This window comes from Centropristis striata, chromosome 9, assembly GCF_030273125.1.
Source record: "Centropristis striata isolate RG_2023a ecotype Rhode Island chromosome 9, C.striata_1.0, whole genome shotgun sequence".
NCBI lineage: Eukaryota > Metazoa > Chordata > Actinopteri > Perciformes > Serranidae > Centropristis > Centropristis striata.
In genome coordinates, this window is record NC_081525.1 from 6,487,684 (window position 1) to 6,510,396 (window position 22,713).

At 37.5% G+C, this 22,713-nt stretch overlaps 1 protein-coding gene across 1 annotated transcript in view; it reads right to left on the minus strand.

The window, feature by feature from the left end:
- Positions 1–2,104: 2,104 nt before the first annotated feature.
- Positions 2,105–22,713, minus strand: part of LOC131978118 (adenylate cyclase type 1-like) — a 62,024-nt gene continuing 41,415 nt past the window's right edge. The window contains exons 13-20 of the mRNA XM_059341637.1: positions 20,173–20,429; positions 18,631–18,757; positions 16,965–17,081; positions 9,935–10,081; positions 9,369–9,467; positions 8,759–8,873; positions 7,139–7,263; positions 2,105–4,683 (exon numbers count right to left, since the gene is read on the minus strand). Of these exons, the coding sequence (XP_059197620.1) occupies positions 4,354–4,683; positions 7,139–7,263; positions 8,759–8,873; positions 9,369–9,467; positions 9,935–10,081; positions 16,965–17,081; positions 18,631–18,757; positions 20,173–20,429 (1,317 nt within the window). The 3' untranslated portion in view covers positions 2,105–4,353. The remainder of the gene's footprint in view (positions 4,684–7,138; positions 7,264–8,758; positions 8,874–9,368; positions 9,468–9,934; positions 10,082–16,964; positions 17,082–18,630; positions 18,758–20,172; positions 20,430–22,713) is intronic.

Here is a 22,713-nt window from a genome sequence, read left to right on the forward strand (position 1 = left end):
CTGCGACAGGACTTGAAACATCCCCTCGCACTCAGCTTGACACACAAACAGACACAATGATAAGGCCCAGCGTTTGTTTTGCTTTCTTTTCCCTTTAAGCCACCGCCACCGCCACCGCCACCGCCACCGCCACCACGACCCGTTCGTTGTTAGATTCCTCTGCTGGGGGGCACAAAGGTGGGTGGGTCAGGAGAGAGACAGAAACATGAGGTCCTGACACCTTTCTCACATTCTGGCAGTGTCCTATACACAAAGACCTCATACTTAACCTCTTCCCCATCAGAAAATTTAAAAATCTGTTGTTTTGCTGCAGAGTTCACTTTGTGACCCTTATCTTAATATCTCAATTTTTATGGTCATTTTATTGTATCGCTGTTTGTGGTTTGTATGTTTTTTCTTGTTAGGTTTTGTGTCAGTGTATAAAAGAACTAGTTCAGACTATAAATGCTTTATGTGCCATCGGTCCATACTTTTTGTCCATATAAAAGTAGAAAAAAATAGTATGTAGTAGTAGAAGTAGAAGTAGTAGTAGTATGAAAACAAATATGTAATAGTATGAAACATATAAATATGAAACAAATAGTAATAGTATGAAAATTGCGAATGCAAACACTGGACACTATGCTGGTATAAATGTCCCACAATGCACAGTGGTGTTGACGATAAAGTTCATAACAGATAATAGTGAACAGCGATCAATGCATATTTCTTTATTTTAAGTGTAGATTTGTTTTGTTTTTCAGTTTGACACTGACACTTATTGTTTTGTTTCTCAATGCTTCATCTGTGTGTGTGTGTGTGTGTGTGTGTTCCTGTACTTCCTACATAGTGAGGACCGAAACACACTTTTAACCAACAGAGTGAGGACATTTTTGCAAAGTGAGGACATTTCGGCCGGTCCTCACTACTTTAAAGGCTTTTTTGAGATTTCAGACTTTGTTTTAAGGGTTAAAGGTTACATGATAATGATTGTTACAAAACTAACTAAAATTATAGTGAAAATGTCCTTCATTTTCGTCTTTGTCAACTTTTTTCGTACGTAATGAAGATGGATAATACAAAGGAAATAAAGGCAAAATTTACTGTGACCTCTTTTAATCTCCCACCCAACAAATACCCCATTACAAAAAACTAAAACTAAAAAAAACTAAACTAAAACTAAAGCATTAAAAAAAAAATACTAAACTAAAACTAGGAAACTCACTCTAAAAACTAATTAAAACTAACGACTTCACTATTCCAATGAGGGCCCTCACAAAGATAGAAATACAAGAATGTGTGTGTGTGTGTGTGTGTGTGTGTGTGTGTGTGTGTGACTTTGATGTTTATTTTGATACTATGAATGTTTGTTGACAGTTTGAAATAAAGGTAGTACTTTTTTTTTTTTTCCATACCATACCATGGTTATGTGTCTCCAGCCAACAAGGAGGCTCTCAGGAAGTGACAGGGAAATTTCCTTTAAGTGTGTCCGAAAAGAAATATACTACTGTTTAAATACTAAAAAGTTTGTTGAATGATAGTACACATGTAGTACATAGTATGTGATTTCGGACACAGTGCTTGTCTGTTAGATTAGATTAGATTAGATTTGACTTTATTAATCCCACAGCGGGGAAATTTCTTTGTTACAGCCGCAGAAAAATCACACAATTTTAAGATAAGATAAAAAACAATCTAAGAAAAGACATTTAACAATATACAAAATAATAATAATAATAATAATAATAATATACTATATACAACTTAGTGCAAACTTAGTGTTTCTGCTTTCTTATAGTCTTGTTAAACTATTTGAGGAACTGATTTGAGTGACCTGATAACCAAACATGGGAGGTTATTACTTGTGTTTTCTGCACATATTGTGCAATATCTGCTTTCTACACACACACCCACAAACTCTGCCGTCATGTTTTCTGGTAGCAGACGTTCATAACATCAGCGTGTGGTCCTTCTCAACAACAGGCTGACATTGACCCCAATGTTACTCCAAACTTACATCAGCTCCTCTGTTGTTCTACTGTTACATAACTTTATAACTGAGTTTGATGGCCTCTCCATGTGCACCGTGTGCGTTGTTGAAAATGACCACAGGAAGAGCGATTCCTAACCCCAGGAGACACGTCTCCGCTGGCTTTATTTTTATAATGATAATACGTCCATATCATCGCAGTGCAAACACTTAGTATAAAATATCATCTTTAACAAAATTTACATTCACATAAAACATCTCAATAAATACATCTTCAACAAAAGAACTTGACAAATATTGGATCATTCATATTATATATCTCTGAAAAAGACTCTACAATGTACAATAATAGCAAGTAATACCTACATATAACAATTGAAACCCGTATCATACAGTATGAAAATATCCAATTTACAGGAAAAATATTGTACATTACTTCTTTCCATCAACTTTCCATCAACTGTTTAAAGCAAGTGTATAAAAATCCTCATTTTTTAAATCTATTAGAAACTCAAAGTAAGCATTCAAGCTACTATATAGACTTTAAATCTATTTTAAATATGAGAAGAATGACAACATTGTTTCAGTCAGGTTGTGGTGTCCAAATAAATCTCTCCAAAAATCAACACTTGCCATCATTTCATCATTGAGTTACAAAACAGTAAAAAGACAGGCATTCAACAAAAGGAAAATCCACAATAACCGTAGCCACACATTCAGTTGTGCTACAGCTCAACACCAAAAAGTTTGATATGTTTATGAAAATAGGTTGGCACATTTGAAAACCAGCTACCTGTTGACTACAGCAGGAGGAGGAGGAGGGCCCCCCGGCCCCAAAGTCAAACCATCCTGAAAAATGTCCTCGAAAAAGTTCGCACACCAAGCTCATGAAGAAGACACGGGTCAAAAAAGCACCTTACATTCAAGAGGACCGCTACCTTTAGCGCATGCATGAGGACTACATTAAAAACAGAGTCACCGTGTGTCCGCTGCTCGGCCTGTATGAATGTTTCATCAAAGCATGCATGTAAGAGCCACAGGCTTGCAGGCAGTGCATGCTAGAACAGATTAGAGGAGAGTTAATGGCTGTGGTAAGCCATACTGTGAGTAGCATGCTATACCATAAAATAAATCATCTGGATTTGTATGAGGAAGTCAGACACGGAGGTTTGGGTGTCTCCTCATAAACAGCAGTTTTCTTATCTTGACCAAAGCAGCTTTTAGTTCATAAAAATAGTAGAACGGAATATTTTAACAATAGAAAATATTTCTTAATAAAGAAGAAGGAAAAAAAGTTTTTCTTTTTTAAATTCCATGAGGAAGGAATCACACTCGCACAATACAGAAAATAAGTTTTCTAAGTCATGCTTCAACTCCACGGGGGTACAGACTGGTGTGGCTAGCTATGCACACTCTATTGGCTACATACACTATCAGGTCAAAAAAGGATTCCAGCTGGCTACAGCATGCAAAGGGGCTGAGATAGGAGACATTATTGCTACACTTTGACGAGGAAGAATCTGGAAGTCAAGCATCACAGGGAAACAGACAGCAAACATGACTGAAATGCAGCAGTGGCATCATGCACTTAAAGACACTGAGCGGCTCGGCTCAGGGAATCAAGAGTTTACCTCATGTGCCGTTAAAGTGAAGGGGCATAAACATCCAGGAAATGATTGAAGGCAATGCCCTGTCGTATTTTGGCAAGTTTATACCGTCATTTACAATTATACATTTGGCTTCATCCACTTTAAAAACAAAAATCTCTTGGACACCAATGCCCCTTGTAATCAATTCAATGAACTGGTGTCCAGTAAATCAATAAAGGATCTAAAAGGCAACAAAAAGATGGCAAGAAACTCATTGTGAGGAGTGGTCGCTATAAGGCAACAGCACTGATTTGGTTTTATACTGAGAGAAAAGGGTCAGCTAAAGTTGTTAAAGGAATTTCTGGATGTGATTGTTGTTGCAAGAGGCTTGCGTGCTACACTATCAATTGTGCAATTGTTTTTAATTCGATGCTGATTTAGTTTGTGGAAACAGTTTTGTGGAGACACCCTTGGCCTTTGATTGGTTACAGAGCAACGTGGCTAGAGCATCCTGTTCATGACACCCCGCGGCGTGAAACAACAAACAGGGCTCAAGTGTGGAGTCCTATCGAGGTCGCCTTAGACTCCAGCCCTAAACCAAGTCCAGGCCTGAATCCAGGCCTCCCATTGGACGATCAGCTGCCTGCTACAGACAGTAGTTGAAGAGTGGAGGTTGGCATTTCCTCTTTTAATAAACTCTCTTTCCTGCTGTTTATCTTGTTGCCATCCCTGTTATTCCCCCACCTCCACTCTCATTTTTCTTGTTTTCCATGATCACCATGAAGACAACATCTGTCACACTGTTGCTGTGGGGACAGCGGGCAGGTACCTGGTGATGCTGGTGGAGGTGGTCGGCTTGGCCGTGCTCGGGCTCGGGGTCCTACTGGTAGCGTATGTGGTCACCGTGGGGGCGGGGCTCAGCCTGGTGCACACGCTGCCCTGGGTGAACGCACTGGAGCGCCGGTCAGGGTTCCCGGGCTGCTGTTGGATGTGAGACGGCTTGCTGCCCTGCCTGCGCCCTTCCAGAAAGTATGTGAGCATCTGACCTTTGCCCTTCACGCTGACCTGGCCCCGGCAGACAAAGTTGTAGTAGTCTGTGATGAGACGATGAACGTCTTCTGTCACCTGGAAAGTAAACAGACGGATGAGATTTGTCAGTGTTTCTCATGAAGTTTTATGGATTTTCATAAAGCATTTGCTTTAGATAAGATTAGATTAGATTAGATTAGATTTATTTGTCATTGCACTGAAATCCAACGAAATTCAACGCACGTACTGGACTCATAAAAAAAGCAGGTAACACTTTACAATAACCATCTAAGTGATGTTTATAGATGGTTTATAAACCAATTATTAACCATTTACAAAATTCTGTACATATTTAATCTTTAAATGTTTTTTCAAACAATTTCTTAAAGGTATAAGAATCATTTTGTAATCATTTACATACTTAATATGGTGTTAAAAATGTTATAATGAGTGCAAAACTATTAATGAACTAATAATTATAATGTAATTGTTTATGGTAAAGTAACTATCAACTTACATTAATATACCTTCTATTTGGCATTTATAAACATTAATACATTTTCTATTTACCATTCTAAATGGCCTATATACGGCTTATAAATGATGATTAAACATTAATAAACTATCTGTTTACCATTTATAAATGATGGTTATTGTAAAGTGTTACCAAAAAGCATAATAAATAGTAAATAACAAGATACATTGTCATCGTCTCATCTCAATAAATAGTAAATAGAAAAGATACATTCTAATCATCTCAGCACTTAGTATATCCATGTCATTCATTCACTGTACCATCAACTTAGTGCCATTGTATGCATTAAAACAATAGTGTAAATATATAAATATATAAAGTGCAGAGCATTGTGTTAGGTGTGAATGTCCCTGATTAGTGCTGCTATGGGATAGAAACTGTTCATGAATCTTTATAGTTATTTTATATGAAGAGAGAATTCAGCAAAAAAAAGCTCTTTAATACTAGGGCTGTGCCAAGTATCATTTTTCGAATGAAGCTTTCAATGCCTGTTATCACATTTTATTACTTCGCCACCCTAAATAGAAAATCCTTTCCTCTTTTTCTCTTTTTAATTTTTTTTATTCAGCTTTTTTCATGAATAGAATTTTTGTTATTGTGGTAATTTATGGTGCTGTTAGATTGCTGTGGACTTGTGTGTGTCTCCTTTTGTGCATGGCAAGCAGGAGATTAAAACCGTTTTTTGGACCGCCGTGAAAATGAGGGTTGAGACATTGCACACACTGTTGTGGAAAATTTTTTACATCACACTTGGGATACTGCTGTCGATGTTGGTGCTTTTGTTCTGGTGCTCTGCACCGATCTGACAGTGTGACCTACCCTCCTGCACGCCTCCCCGGATCTCTAAGCTCTGTGCACCGCAGATACCTGGCATAGGCGTCGATGTCAGCAGCACAGAGGTTGGCGGCGGTAGAGGATAACGTTATAGTTTCAGGTTCATAAAATATACCGAATTCATGTTCATGTAGGTCATTACTACAGACACTCCTGTATGTTGCAACCAGGTGCCAACCTCCGGGTCTGAGCAGGGAGGCAAACCAGGAAGTGCCTTAAGCTGCATTCTACAAAAAATTCCAGCAGGGGGCGGCAAGTTTGGCTGCAGAAAGATTTCTGTCCATTCATTTCAATGCAAAATGAGAAAACTTTGAGAAAAATGAGAAAACTCACTTGATTTATTACCTCAATTTTTTTTTAGGACAACACTATGGTCTCAATCGCTAGTAAAAAATCTTCAAGACAATTTGATGTTAATAGTTCTAATAATGGCCCCATTTAGAATAAAATAGAAGCTAAAGAATGGTATGATTTGGGGCGTGGCTACCTTTGATTGACAGGTCACTAACAAGGCGAGCCGTCACCAGGAGAGAAGCAGAACAAATGCGTATCCATGGCAACGTGTCAATAAAGTTATATATAACGTTACATAGATATAAAAAAGGACGTTTGGTCTCATAACTTTGACCCTTTCACACTGTATTTTCACTTAATGACAGTTTATTGAACGTTTTGTTCATTAAAAATGTCTTGTTCAGCGTTTGGTTGGACTAACAGACACTCCAAGGAGTCACTGTTCAGTTTTCTGAAGGAAAGTAACAGCAGCGACTTCACTCAGTCTGTTTACCGGTGTAGAGAGGCGTATAGTCAGTGTCGTCAGATCCCTCTCGCTCCTCCACAGTCCAAATATGGACTGCTCCCCACATCATAAACACGATGCAAGATGGCGATGAGTGTAACACTGAACTCGATGCTTCCAACGGGCCACAAACCAATGGGTGACGTCATGGTGACTATGTCCATTATTTATATACAGTCTATGGTTGCATCCTCCTTTTCCTGTTATGTTTGTATCTCTTACGACCAACTGCTAGACGGCGCTCACAGAGACACAAACAGACACAGCTAAAATGTAAATTTCACCTCAACTCCCATAACTTGTATTTCCCTATTGATTTTTAATATTATCCTTTGTTTAAACTGTTACTCAAAACTCTTGGCGGATACAGTAGACTCAAGTACCTGTATCTTTCCTTGTACTCCAGTGCTGTCCATTCTGCTAGCTACATTCACTGTGTTTCCCCAGATGTCATACTGAGGTCTTCTGGCTCCAATCACTCCAGCCACCACTGGTCCTACATTGATACCTGGACACATGAACAAAACAAGGTGACTAAGACACATGCAGACCTTTTTTTTAAATTAAAAAAATCATGAGCACAGGTTTAAACTGAATTTTACTGGGGGTTTTCAGGCATATCTCTGAATTCTGACAGTTAAAATGACATGGTATTTGAACACTTTCCTCTCAGAGCTGTCAGTGGTGTTGTAAACAACTAAGAAAGGCATATTTTAATGTGTTGCTAAGCCTTTCAGTGAAGACTCAAGACTGAATTTTAAGTTTCGCAACAATATTATTAACAAACATATTGAGCCTTGTACTTGGTGTAACTTCAAGGCCTTGCATGAGGAGTTTAGCACATGCCATTTCCTGGGGGGGCTTCACATGAATGTTTCTAGTCTGAACTAATTTTCCTTTCAATTATTCCAACGCCGCATGAAGGCAGCACAAATGCCCTATCTTGCAGTGTTAAGAAAAGTGAAAAATAATTTTGTAGATGCCCTTTGATTCTGATCTGCTCCAAAATTGTATGTGTCCTTCTTTGGGCTATGCTACACCCTTCCACAAAGTTTAATATAAATTACCTTTTTATTACTATCAAATAATTTCCTAAAAAATTGCCATTTATCTATATCATGTCTGTGTATTACTAAACCACATGCAAAGTACCTATTTTGATCTTAAATTACAACTATGTTTATTGTGTAAAAAAGATGATCGCTGCACAACCCGAAAATGATCCAGTGTGAGACTGATTGTTTTTTCTTCTTGGTAGCAATCCTGTTGATGCTACTATCTGTCTGAGTGATGCTAGTATCAATACTCAAAACAAGATTTAGCATTAGTAGCACTGTTTACATGTGCACAAATCCACCCAATCCCTATGGCTGCTGCTGTCTTTAGCATTGTAAAATACACATTAGTTACACCACTGTTGCAACATGTCAAATCAATGGTATTTCTTAATCTTTACAGTGACAGTTTGCAGATTTTAAAGGTTAGACAGCAACATGACACGTGCAGACCAAGAGGAGCCAGGAAAAACATTGTTTTTCTGCACTTTCTGGAAATCAAGCATTACGCAAAACGCCAGAAGTTACATTTTTGCAAAGGGGGTTCAGCCAAGCACACAAACACATAACGTTTTTATGCATGGAGCCCCACAGTCTGCAGACAGGATGGCACTGTATACACCAGGCTACACTGGGATTAAACAAGGGCTACTGTTGCAGGCTCCCCACAGGATACCCAACACAATGGAACCCAGAACTTCAGGTCTCGCTGTGACGAGCTTCCTGGAGAGAACGCTCTTTTCTGTGATGCATTTCCTTCAAAACTTACCGGCATTGAGCATTGGTGGTGTCCAGTGCAATAGGTCAGAAGCTCCAACGTCAATGTTTACATAGACCAGTGTGTGTATGTGTGTGTGTGTGTGTGTGTGTGTGTGTGTCTGTGCGTGCGTGCATGCATGCATGCGTGTGTGTGTGTATTTATGTTCATGTGTGTTTCTTTTCACCCACCTACTCTGAGGACAAAGTCATTGTAAGACTGGTAGTTGATGGCATCCAGGACGTCAAACATATCGATGGCAAAATCTGACACTGTGCATAAATGTGAGGTGATGGACTTTTTTACCTGCAAATCAGAAAAACACCAATATCAGGAAAATACAGATTTCTACACAAACAAGCATGCTAATGTCCAGTTAGGAAGTGAGGTTGCCCCTTAGTTTTATGAGTATATACAGTAATATCCATGACTGCTTCAAGAGCATGCACCAGGGTTTTCCCTAAAGTCAAACCACCTTTGTGACTGACTGTTAAGTTTGAGTAAAGTTTTTGCAGAAGTTGCAGAAAGGGCTCTTTTGTTTGTCAGCTTTGCAGGATTTAAAAAAAAACTTTATGAATGCAGAATATGCTGATGCCACAGAGGCCGGTAATCCCTCACAGAGGATTTGTGGAGTGAAACGTGACAGAGTTCTAAATATCAACACTCAGAAAACAGCTACCTACAAATACTAGGCCTCTCAAAACTGCCGTGTGCATTCGGAACAGTTTCAAAAATGCGCTAATACCCTGCAAACACACAAAAAACTCATGCGGGGTCTAAATATAGCTACTGTATGTGTACCTTGGAGGCAGTTGTAGGAACCAGCCCTACTGCAGCCATGTATGTACTGCCAATAGTCTTGATTTTCTCAATATCCCTGTAGCACTCTCTGTCCATCAGCTGGAAGGAAAGAAAGAAGAAAATGGGGACAAACACAAGGGGAAAGCATTACTACCATTAGAAATTTCAAATCGAATTGAACTAAATTGTCAGTTTGAGTTCATATATATTATAGGTTGTGTTGGCAAACAAATCCAAATGCTCTTTTAGCGTGTTTGAGTAAATTAATGCTTTATGATGTTGATTATAGATTCAAGTAGGCCAAAAGTCATCTGTAAGTAATTCCTTATTTTTGAAGAACTTTCCCAACCGCAACCATTGCTTATTATATTGCATCAATAAACACAGTATTTTTTGAACCCTCAGTCATGGCCACAACGTCATCTGTGAAACTAACATTATGGAAGTCATATTGCACCAGAGCTTTCCCCCCCAATGTCTCCAAAGGCACAGCAGACAGACACTAAAACTGCAGGAAAATCCATATGTAAAGAGCAGATTTACGATGCAACAAAGCATTTACTCGCCTCATCAAAGTCAGCGATGATCTCATTGAGCAGCCTGAGACACTCGACGCCCATGTTGTTCCCGTCCAGCTCAATGTAGAAGTCGTTGAAGTTGGCGATTGATGCGAACAACACCCCGACCTGAGCGTAGGACTGGTAGTAGAGATCCTGGAGAGGAGAAAAGATGAGTCAAAACTAGTCTGACCTGGCTGTGCTGTACTACTGTGGGAAAGAGAAAACGCAAACCAATAAAGTGTCTGTTTTAGTTCTGAGATGTCTAACGTCACCCCAGTATGAGAGTGAAGTGTTCGTTATCCTCTTAACCCTCTGGAGTCCATGAAAGCGCCGGAGCACGGCTTTTCCAAGTTTCCATGTCCAATTTAATGCATCAACTCTTTTTCAGAAAAGGTCAAATGATTTTACTTTTTTTGCAGAGATTTTGCAGATTTTGCAGTGTGCGTTTCAACATTTTTTATGCAATCTTTTTTTTGTTTACTGTTTTTTGTGTGGTTTTGGGCTGTTTTTTGTGTGTTTTTGTAATTTTTTGTGTTTTTTGTGTGTTTTTTTGTAATTTTTTGTGTGTTTTTTGTAATTTTTTTGGTGTTTTATCTGTTTTTTCCATTTTGTGTGTTTTTTGTAATTTTTTGTGTGTTTTTATCTGTGTTTTTTTTCCATTTTGTGTGTTTTTTGTGGTTTTATGTTTTTTTTGGTACATTTTTTTGTTGTGCTTTTGTGTGTTTCTTGTGTGTTTTTTGTTAAAAAGATGTGTGTTTTTTATTTGTGTTTTTTGTAATTTTGTGTGCGTTTTTTGTTTTTTTAACGTCTTTTTTGTATTATTTTTTGTCTGTGTTTTTATGTGAATTTTGTGTTTCAAAATGTCAAAATGACAAAATAATAATCAGATGAGGTTGTGCTGAAAACGATGATACCAGCATGGCATGGTGATCATTATTTAAGTTGCGTATACAGGCAGAATGAAAAAGAGTCAAAAACCAACAAAATAGCCCCAAACTCCAAAGGGTCAATGCATAGGAAGTTGAAAAATTTGAACCAAAATCTTCTGGACTTCAGAGGTTTAAACATCATGTGAAACTAGAAGACTGAATGATTGATGACTGGTTCCAATCATGTCATGCTAAATTAGTTCTATGGTACCTACAAGTTAATCCCATGCAGTTTGGGACAGAAAACATGCAGAAAAATGTTTTATTATCAGCTTCTTTGAATATTTTTGCATACGGGTTCCACTTTAGTAGCGTTTCATTGCAGTGAGAGCATTTCTTGGAACTTGACCTCACTGTATAACATGAACTGTTGTGATCTCTAGGATAACCACAGCCACATGAAACTTTACAACCACAAACTAGAGACCTAGAGTATTCACAGGATAGACTGCTTCCCTAGGTATACTGACAATAAGGGGGTTTCTCAGCAGTTTACAGAACAGAAGTGCTCGCCATCCATTCAATCTCCAAAATGTATGAAGTTTTTGATACCAAATCACAGCATTTTGAAAGTATAAAGAGTGATTTCTGTTAAGGCCAATTAATAATGTAAAGTAATTAACATTCAAAGCCTAACTGCATTATATTTCATATTTTTTTCATAAATAATTACTTGCACACTTGCACTCTTTTCTCCTTACAAATTTACATGCATTTTGATGCAGAAGAAGACATGTTAGAGAACATTAAAGCCAGATGCTCTGCAGCTGATTGTTCAGACCCTGACAGCAAAATTGCAGCTGTATTATGGTTCAGGTCATTCAGAAATGTAAACTTAGCATATAAAACAACCAAAGAGAACTTTATGGGTGTAATTTATGTCCTAACTGAGGCCGCAGCACTGATCTCAGGATATACTGGTGTTTAAAGGGCAAGCAAAACCCCAGTGTACTTGCATGTGGCCACTGTAGTCCCCAATGAAACAAAAAATATTTTTCAATCATTCTGGTGAATTACTGAAACTTTGAATTGGGCAGCAGAGTCCCACTGCGCTGCTGTGTTATGAATACAGTGTACGGGTGAACTTTAGCCCAGAGGAAAGAGAGGAAGCGTTTCTATACACTGTAGCTGCAAGCGGTCACCAATGTGCCGGAAACATAGTTCCTGACTTCCTGCCCCCAGTGTTTACTAGGCTCAGCCTCCTGTGGCTCTGCAAGAGCTTGTGAGAAAAAATAAAAACTCTGGGTGATGTCACTGTGATGTCATCTGGTTTATTTTATCTTGGGATTAAGTACTTTAAGGACTAAATTTTAAACTGGGTGTGTGAAAGACATGACTTTTAACCATGAGGAGAACATGAAGCTGCCTACGTGCATCTTGGGAAATGTAGGACCCTGTGTTTTTAAAGCTTGACCCATATCATATCATTTGAAATGTCAGCCTGTTCTGCATCTATTTTGAGCCCCCTTTGCTTCGTCCCTTCCAACTCCCAATTTTCTCTTTAATGTGTATTATAATAAATTGCTGGCTTAAAGGGATAGTTCAGATTTTTTAAAGTGGGTTTTATAAGAAGGACATCCCTTGGTCAGTGTTCTTGTAGTTTTTGAGCTTTCTAATATGCTAAACAGGCTAAACTCTGGCTTGCAACATCAAAGGTGTTTCCTTATTGTAGTTCTCTTCTGTTTACAAGAAATATGCACAGAATACTTTGCACTACACAAAATATAACAATTACACAATCGCCATGCAAATAAAAGATCCTGCTTTTTGGATCTATTTTGCATAGCTAAAAGCCAATTTTAATAATATATACATTAATGTAGGAGAAGAAATATGTAGATATTCTGGAGAATTGTGTTTTGCAAGATTTTCCTGCTTTAAATGCTGTTTAATGGAATATATGAAGAAGCATAGTTACATTTAAATGTTAACAGCTAAAAAGTTAACCCTTTATCAGGCAAAGAACTATATTTGGTAACTTCAGGTAATATTTCGAGAAAAAAGTTGCAAATTTACTAGATTAAAGTGGCAAATCTACGAGAAAAAAAGTTGCAGATTTAAGAGATTTAAAGTGGATTTAAGAGATTTAAAATCTGCGCAAAAAAGGTTGCAGATTTAAGAGAAAAAAGTGGGAAAAAAACAACTTTTTTCTCCCAGATTCACCACTTTAAATCTCATAAATCTACACATTTTTTTCGCAGAGATTTGCCACTTTAATCTCTTAAACTTTTTTCTCAAAATATTATTTTGTATGTTTTTTTTACACATTCTGGCAGTATGTAATATCCTCCAATATTCTCTAGGGTTGAAATTTGGAATTTGCAAGTATTTCAAAGAGTGCCCTATTAAGTGGTGAATCTGGGAGAAAAAAGTTGCTTTTTTCACACTTTTTTCTCATAAATCTGCGACTTTTTATGTGTAACTATGCTTCGTCATTGTCCTTTATATTAATTTGACAATGTCGCCTGACTTCCAACCAATAAAAATGTCCATTGAATAAGTATGCAGCATATAGAATGTGGACACAGCGTTAGTGTTTACAAAACAATCGTGGCCTCTTGAGGGGCTATGAATTTCCTGAAAGGATGTATGTTTTCATCACTTCCTGAGAAAGGAGAGAGGGGGCCGAGGATGGAGCAGAGATCAGTGGAGGGGATGTTCATCAATCAGTGGATACAGACACACAGGGCTGTCAGCTCACACTTCCACATTAACACCGAAACAAGTTCAGCTGAGATATATTCCCACATTAACCCTTAATAGGGCTCATTGAAATACTTGCAAATTCCAGATTTCAACCCTAGAGAATATTGGAAGATATTACATACTGCCAGACCAGGGGGAGGGGGGTAATATTTTGAGAAAAAAAGTTTACGAGATTAAAGTGGCAAATCTATGAGAGACAGAAATGCGCAGATTTATGAGATTTAAAGTGGTGAATCTGCAAGAAAATGCTTTTTTCCCCACTTTTTTCTCGTAAATCTGTGACTTTTTTCCACGAAGATTTGCCACTTTAAATCTTGTAAATCTGCTACTTTTTTCCACGAAGATTTGCCACTTTAAATCTTGTAAATCTGCTTCTTTTTTCTTGTAGATTTGCCACTTTAATCAAGTAAATTTGCAACTTTTTTCTCGAAATATTTTATTTTTTTATTTTGGATATCCACTGAAGTTACCAAATTCGGTTCTTCGCCCGATAAAGGGTTAAGACCCCAATACTTTGTGGACATCAGAGCATTTCTTTGCAATATGCCTCTAACCTGTTCCAGTTTTAATCAGCAAAATCTTCTTCAGCATTAATGAAAAGACAGGATAAACAGCTTAAAAAGAAGTTCATAAAACGGGAAAGTTAGATTTCCCACTAGCCAATAAGGACTAATTTGGTGATTTATGGTTTAAAATACATATTGATTTATTTATCAAAAAAGTGACACATTTTTAAACAACTAGCCACAAACCGACATTTTGTCATATCGGTGTGATACAGATGTGGAAGACATCCTATAGTGTGTGCTTAGACACACTGGGCTTTTCATTGACTGTTATGTTAACCCATCTGCATCAGTATTACATGCCTTGGGTAAATTATGTAATACAGGTGCATCTCAATAAATTAGAATATCATAGAAAAGTTTATTTACGGCAGCAATTCAATTCAAAAAGTGGAAATAACTCATTATATAGATCCATTACACTCAGAATGAAACATTTCATGTCTTAACTTATTTAATTTCTTCTAATTATAATGATTATGGCTTACATTTAATGAAGACCTAAAATTCACTATCTTAAAAAAAAATTAATATTACAAAAGACCAATTTAAAAAAGTATGTTCAATATCTTGGCCTCTGAAAAGTATTTCCATCCATATGCACTCAATACATAGTTGGGGCTATTTGATTTATACTACTGGAAATGGACTTTACCACGATATTCTAATTTTTTGAGATGCACCTGTATAAGTGCACAAAACCCCAATCTCTGACCCAGGAGACTAGTGATCATGACAAGTAACCAGGGTTCTTCTACCTTAAACATGGAAGTTTATTTTGAAAAGCTTGAAAAATGCATATGACTAGTGGAAAGTGTCCCTGGCACAAACTGAAGCAAAGGGTTTCATGTGCGTTGGTATCAGATGCAGAGGGCCGTGACATAACGTGTTAAGCCAGCAGTAATGAGCCTGAAAAAGTGGGACTAATTAAAAAATTAGGACCTGCATGCATTCCATTCTGTCCCTGTAACAGACATCAACAGGTTTCTCTTATATCAGGCAGAGACTGATGTATATATAACAGTTGAAACAACAGCAGTAGTTTGAATGTTTCCATGTGTTGTTGAGGCTTGTTTCAAAATGAAATACCACTATTTAATTGCTGTTAAAACAATGGCTATACTGTAGGTTATCTAGACCAGCTATTCTCAACCTTGGGGTACCGACCCCAATTGGGGTCGCAAAATGATTTCTGGGGGTCGCCAAATCATTTTAGAAGTCAGCTCTGTCTCCACTGTGTTAAAGTGTTCATGTGTTAATGTGTTTTAGTCTTTTTGGTCATTTAATGTATTTTTTTGGTCATTTTGTGTTTTTTTTAGTCATTTTGTGTCTTTTTTTGGTCAAAGTGTGTCTTTTTTTGGATTTTTTTTTTCTTTTTTGGTCATTTTGTCTTTTTATGATAATTTTGTGGTCAATTTGTGTCTTTTTTTGGTCATTTTGTGTCTTTTTTTTGGTCATTTTGTGTCTTTTTTGGTCATTTTGTGTCTTTTTTATGGTCGTTTGTTGTCATTTTGTGGTCAATTTGAGCGCTTTTTTGCTTAATTTTATGTAATTTTTTGGTCATTTTCGTCAGAGAGATGTTTTAGTTATTGTCTGCTTCATTATTTGTCCAAAATTCCCTGTATCAACTGAGTTTGTATGATCTGAACTGTGCGTGTGAGATTCTGTTCAGTGAGCGGAGGTCGCGGACAACATGCATGTTAAATTGGGGGTCGCGACTCAAAAAGGTTGAGAACTACTGATCTAGACCAGTGTTTCCAACGTGGGGTCAGGATCCCCTAATGGGTCATAGGATGAGTTTAAGGGATCATGAGATGAGCACCAGTGTAAGATGCAAAGCTGATTTTTAGAAATATAACTATGTGATGTTTTACCTTCCGGTTACTGGACGAACGCTCTACCAACTGAGCCACAGCCGCCCCAGAAATATATTTATGCCATTCAGTAAAATAACCCTTACCCCATTAAAATTACATAATTGAACAAATGAAACAGTGATAAACAGTCTTATGCACACCCTTTCAAAAAAATTGTTGCTTTGCTCAAACTGCTCGGACAAACATGTTCCCTGTTTTGAGGGGTCACAAGCAAAACAGTTTACGAGTCAAATTTTTTAAACTGGGTGTGTGAAAAACATGACTTTTAACCATGAGGAGAACATTTTGAGCTTTCTAATATGCTAAACAGGCTAAACTCTGGCTTGCAACATCAAAGGTGTTTCCTGATTGTAGTTCTCTTCTGTTTACAAGAAATATGCACAGAATACTTTGCACTACACAAAATATAACAATAACGCAAATAAAAGTTCCTGCTTTTTGGATCTATTTTGCATAGCTAAAAGACAATTTCAATAATATATACATTAATGTAAGAGAAGAAATGTGTAGATGTTTTTTGGTCAATTTGTGTCTTTTTGTGGTCATTTGTTGTCATTTTGTGGTATATTTGAACCCTTTTTTGCCCTTTTTTAATGTAATTTTTGGTCATTTTGGTCAGAGATGTTTAAGTTGTTGTCTGCTTCATTATTTGTCCAAAATTCATTGTATCAACTGAGTTTGTATGATCTGAACTGTGCGTGTGAGATTGTGTTCAGTGAGCGGGGGTCGCGGACAACATGCACAAGCAAAACAGTTTACGAGTCACAGACATTGACATCTAAAGAAAATTCACTTTTCAATCCAATTTGGCCCACTTTAACCCAGATGTTTCAGTGTATTTTGACCTGAAAACCACCAACCAGCACCTCCTGGGTGTGTCAGGAAACTCTAACCGTTTAACTCCCTTTAGGCTGATGATCCCCGGTGGGCAAGCCTGGACATGTCTGCGGATGCTCACCATGTTCCTGGGGTTTGACATGAGGAAGTGCTGAGCCACATGGGCTGGCAGCAGGTTGAACAGGATCCTCTTGTTGTCCAGCTTCACCTTCTCCATGTCCCCTCTCTCCTCCTCTGCCTAGACACCATCAGCAGTGAACACAAGTGGAGAAGAAGAGGTGAGTCCCTACAGGATGTAGATCCAAAGTGCAACTGATGCTCTATTGTCTAAATACAATGAAGCTTTATTGTAGCTCAAAGCTCAGAGGAGGATGTAATTGCTTGTCCTTATCACTAGAGGGAGATAATGATTTGCAAACAAGACAAACGTTCACTGTCATTCCTAAAATAGAAACATACAGTACACACTGTCATGATCCACACAAGACTACATGCAAACACACAAATGCATCATATAAAGCCATTTCTACCTAAAACTGAATTATGAATATTTTGTTATAAAAATCTGACAGTCCAGTGAGAATATTTCAATCTGTTTACATCTGAAATTACTTTGTTTCCTTATCTTTTGTGAATCATATTTTTTCTTTTACTCATTAAAATAGAGCTAGATTAATGCACACAAAAAATAATTGCAGAATTTGACTTTTTCAGTTCTGAAGTATTTAAGATTGTCATCCAATGAGGAGCATCTGTGATTTAATGCTATGCTACGTAACATTAGTAATAATCTGATCATCAACTTTATACTTGTGTGTACACATACGTACATAAAAACGTCTTAAATAATGTCGTAATGACTGGTTGACCAAAGAATCTAAACAAGGGAAATACAAGTTTAATTGTCCAGGTTTCACCGTCTATAACATATAATATCAGTTTATTATTCATATTATAATATTGTTATAATACAGCTTAACTGTTACAGGATTTAAGGCTGAAATCAATAATGTTTGCTCATGATTTTTTTCTATCTCTCAACCACTTGTGAGTGTGACTGCAGCAGTAGAACAAAGAAAAAATGCTGATTTCTTGAAAAAATAATTAAAATACCTTTATTTGTATAGCACCTTTTTAATGAATGCAGGTCAACGTGCTTTACAATAAGGAAATTACATGCACACTTAAATGCATGCCATAATTAATGCAAAATAAAATAGAAAATACAATATAAAATTTACACAAGACTTGATGGAAATACTAAAAATAAGGGCAATGGAATACATAAAAATGCATGACATAAGATGGGGGGGGGGGGGGGGGGGGCAGTAATAATTTAATAATAAAAATAAAGTTTTATGCATTATAGAATGCATAAAATCAAGTAAAGTAGTCCAGTAAACACAGCATTTTAAAAGAAGTGCAGCATTGCATGAGAAACTAAACAAAAAACAACATATGCATTTGAAACAGGTCGAAATATTCTTACTACATTGGCAAAGAAAACATCACAGTATTTTGCACATATGTTTTTAACTAAATACACAATGTACAATTTTCCCTAAAAACAACAGAAGCAATTTCAGTTTCTTGCTCAAGGAAGCTTAAAACCAACAACTCTATAATAACAGGCAATCTCCCACCTGAGCCACTGTAAATATTATTTTACGACTCATTAAGCTTTTTTTTTTTTTGCAGTGCACTAGAGCAACTGCATGTACAAATACAACAAAGACGAATACATACAGAGGCAGTTACGAGCGTGATGAATGTACAAACCGACATACCTGAGTAGCCCAGAGATAGTCGAGCCGCAGCTTTAAGTCCAGCTGTCTTGAATGCAGAGCCAGAGCTCCAGAAAACAGCAAGGCAGCCAGCACAGGATCATACCCGCGTGTGTGTAAAAACCCTCCTCTAAAAGACAAACACACACAAACAAAATTAGTTGTTTGCTTCTTTAAATTCACTTTTAAGCATATACAAATAATTACATATAATAAATTATATATTATAATATATAAAATATATAATATAATATTATATATATATATATATATATATATATATATATATATATATATATATATATAACATTTTATATATATTATAATTATATAATAATTGTCTCTGATTATCCCCCAGCTGGTGGGAGGAAGGGATCCGGTTTGGTGACAGTAGAATTGCATCTCTGCTTTTTGCAGATGATGTGGTTCTTTTGGCTTCATCAGACCGGGACCTCCAGCACTCATTGGGGCGGTTTGCAGCCGAGTGCAAATCGGTTGGGATGAGAGTCAGCACCTTCAAGTCTCAGGCCATGGTTCTCTGCTGGAAAAAGGAAGGAGTTCAAGTATCTTGGGGTCTTGTTCACAAGTGACGGTAGAGTGGAACGTGAGATGAACAGGCAGTTTGGTGCAGCGTCAGCAGTTACGCAGGCGTTGTACTGGACCGTTGTGGGAACCTGGTCTCACAGGAATCTGTGAAATAGCCACGGATTCGCTCAACTCAAAATCCGTGGAATAGCCACGGAATAACTCAAATTTCCGTGAAACTGACACGTATTTCGCTACAATGCAAGTTAATGACAGTCATGTCCCGTGGCTATTCCATGGATATTTTTTCCTATTGGTTTGTTCCAAGTCCCGTGACTTTTAAGGTCCCGGCGGTCAGAACAAAAAACATGGCGGACTCTCATTTTTAATGAAAAAAATCAGTATTTTGAGAAGCGAGAAATATATGTTTTATTTTCCAAATATTCACTCAGTGAATGTACATAATCACTTTGTATGTTGGAATAGCCACGGGATATGACTGTCATTAACTTGCATTGTAGCGAAATCCGTGTCAGTTTCACGGAAATTTGAGTGATTCCGTGGCTATTCCACGGATTTAGAGTTAAGCAAATCCGTGGCTATTTCACGGATTCCTGTGAGACCATGTTGGTTGTGGTGAAGAAGGAGCTGAGCCTGAAGGCAAAGCTCTCGATTTACCGGTCCATCGTGTCGAAAGGAGCCAGCTGAGGTGGTTTGGGCATCTGGTAAGGAAGGCGCCTCCCGTTAGAGGTGTTCCGGGCACGTCCAACTGGTAGGATGCCCCGGGGAAGACCCAGAACACGGTGGAGGGATTATATCTCTCTCCTGGCCTGGGAACGCCTCGGGGTCCCCCAGGAGGAGCTGGACGTTGTGGCTGAGGAGAGGGACGTCTGTAATGCCCTGCTTATCCTGCAGCCCCCGCGACCCGGCCCCGGATAAGTGGAGGAAAATGGATGGATGGAAATAATTACACACATCTTTTTCATATCAAACAACAGATCACATGCATCCCTGTCTTACCCCACAGCTTGGCGATAGCCACTGGTCTCCATTACGACCGTGTAGGTGACAGAGAGGAGGAGGAGCAGTAGGATCTTGGGGAGCGAGGAGACCCGGAGGTAGGGGACAAGAGTGAGGGTGCCGGCTACGCAGGATAGCAGCGCGTACGCCATGTTGGTACAAGCTCTGTCCGATACCGTGCTGTTGTCGTCTGCAGGGACGTCCTCCACTGAGAGGCTGGAGTTTGTCCCAAATATCCCCCAAGGAACACAGCCGACCTGGAGGAGAGGAGAGGGGGTGGGTTACATAAAACTATAAACAATCAAGCACTAAAATAGGTCAATCTTTATCACAAGGCGCTATTTACAATGATGCAATAAACGTATAAGATCGGTATGACTTCAAAACGGTATAACAATTTTTTGCATCAGTTTAAGGCAAAGTCGCTTCCTTAGAGTGATGGATCCCTCTTTTGTTTAGTTCATTTTTTATTGATTTGTGGAGTATGACAGCTCGCCATGACCATCCGCTGCTTTGTTACTTAGATCAGTAGTTCTCAACCTTTTTGAGTCGCGACCCCCAATTTAACATGCATGTTGTCCGCAACCCCCGCTCACTCAACAGAATCTCACATTCACAGTTCAGATCATACAAACTCAGTTCATACGACAAATTTTGGACAAATAATGAAGCAGACAACAACAAAACATCTCTCTGACCAAAATGACCAAAAAAGGACTCAAATTGACCACAAAATGAGAAAAAATGACCACAAAAAGTGACCAAAAAAGACACAAAATGAACCAAAAAAGACACAAAATGACAAAAAAAGACATAAAATGACCAAAAAAAGGAAACAAAATTAACCAAAAAAGACACAAAATGACAAAAAAAGACATAAAATGACAAAAAAAAAGGAAACAAAATGACCAAAAAAGACACAAATTGACCACAAAATTATCAAAAAAGACACAAAATGACCAAAAAAGACACAAAATTACTAAAAAATAAAACACAAAACAACCCAAAAAAGACATGAAATGACCAAAAAAGACTAACACACATTAACACATGAACACTGACTTCCAAAATGATTTGGCGACCCCCAGAAATCATCTCGCGACCCCAATTGGGGGCGGGTCCCCAAGGTTGAGAATAGCTGACTTAGAAAGATGTTTTTGCACACCAGTGCTTTTCGTGTGCACTATCGTATATAATCACCAGTTACTCATTTAGCATCACTGAGGTGCTGGCATGGCATGAATTCTTTCAAAATAAACTTGGGTTTTTTGAGTTTCTTTAAAAAAAAAAACAATCCGTTTTAAGACATGTCTGTAGGCTCTGGTTCATTTGACATATTTTGTAGACTTGATATATTGAAAACAAATAACAAACAATGGTTAGATAAACAAATATTGAAACTTACACACAAGCACACACACATCAGAGCCTGACTAAGTTCTTGGGCCATTGTGACACCAACCAATTTGCGTTTAAAATATTTTCATGAGCATTTTACACTTGAACAATAAATGTTTTATTCTTCTAAGACTCGGCACCATCTGCTCGGCTGTGACTCTGCCAACTCATACTGCAGAGACTTGATACAAGAACGAAATTATGACACCGTTTCTAACTCAGATTCTTTGTTCTGCTTTATGTACTACAGTTTTATAATTATTTACAGGCCACTGCATGATCATGTCTATATTTCACATTTAAACCCTTCATTTAGCATTTAAAAGGCACATTTTAACATGAACGCTGATCCGGCTTTAGTGTTTTATGGTTCAGATCATATTTAGGGCATAATATTTACATCCAACCTGGTTATTCATGTCCCTGTATATTCAGGGAGGGAATGTTACTAAGTACATTTACTCAAGTACTGCACTTAGGCAGTTTTGAAGTACTTGTATTTTTCTTGAGTATTTCAATTTAAGTAGATGTATACTTCTACTCCACTACATTTTAAAGACAAATATTTTACGTTTTTGCTCCACTACATTTAGCTGCCAGCTTTAGTTACTTCTCAGGCCGACAGTATATTAAGTAGTTATACTGAGCCCTACCTTATATTATACATACAAGAAAAACAGGCTTAAAATATTTTGCTTTATGTGTAATTAAAAACAACCTCAGTTGACCAAAGTGCTGTACAGTTATTAAAATAGAATAAAATCATAGACAAATAGTTATAGATAAAAACAATGAAAACAATAAAATACTAAAAACAGTAAAACAATAAAATAGTAATAAAAACTCAATCCAAAAACAGAGTTAGAGATAGAAAATAAAAATAAAAGGGTAAAGTAGGAGTATAAAGTAAAAGAAATCCAAGGATTCTTGCCTAGCTGGGACTGAAGGCCCAGGAGAATAAATAGCGGTAACTCTTTACAATAACCTTCTAAGTAATGGTTTATAAACCAACTATTAACCATTTACAAAGTGCAATACATATTTAATCTTTAAATGGTTTCAACCAATTTCTTATATGAATCATTTCAAAATCATTAACATACTAAATATAATATATATATAAATATGGTGTTAAAAATGTAA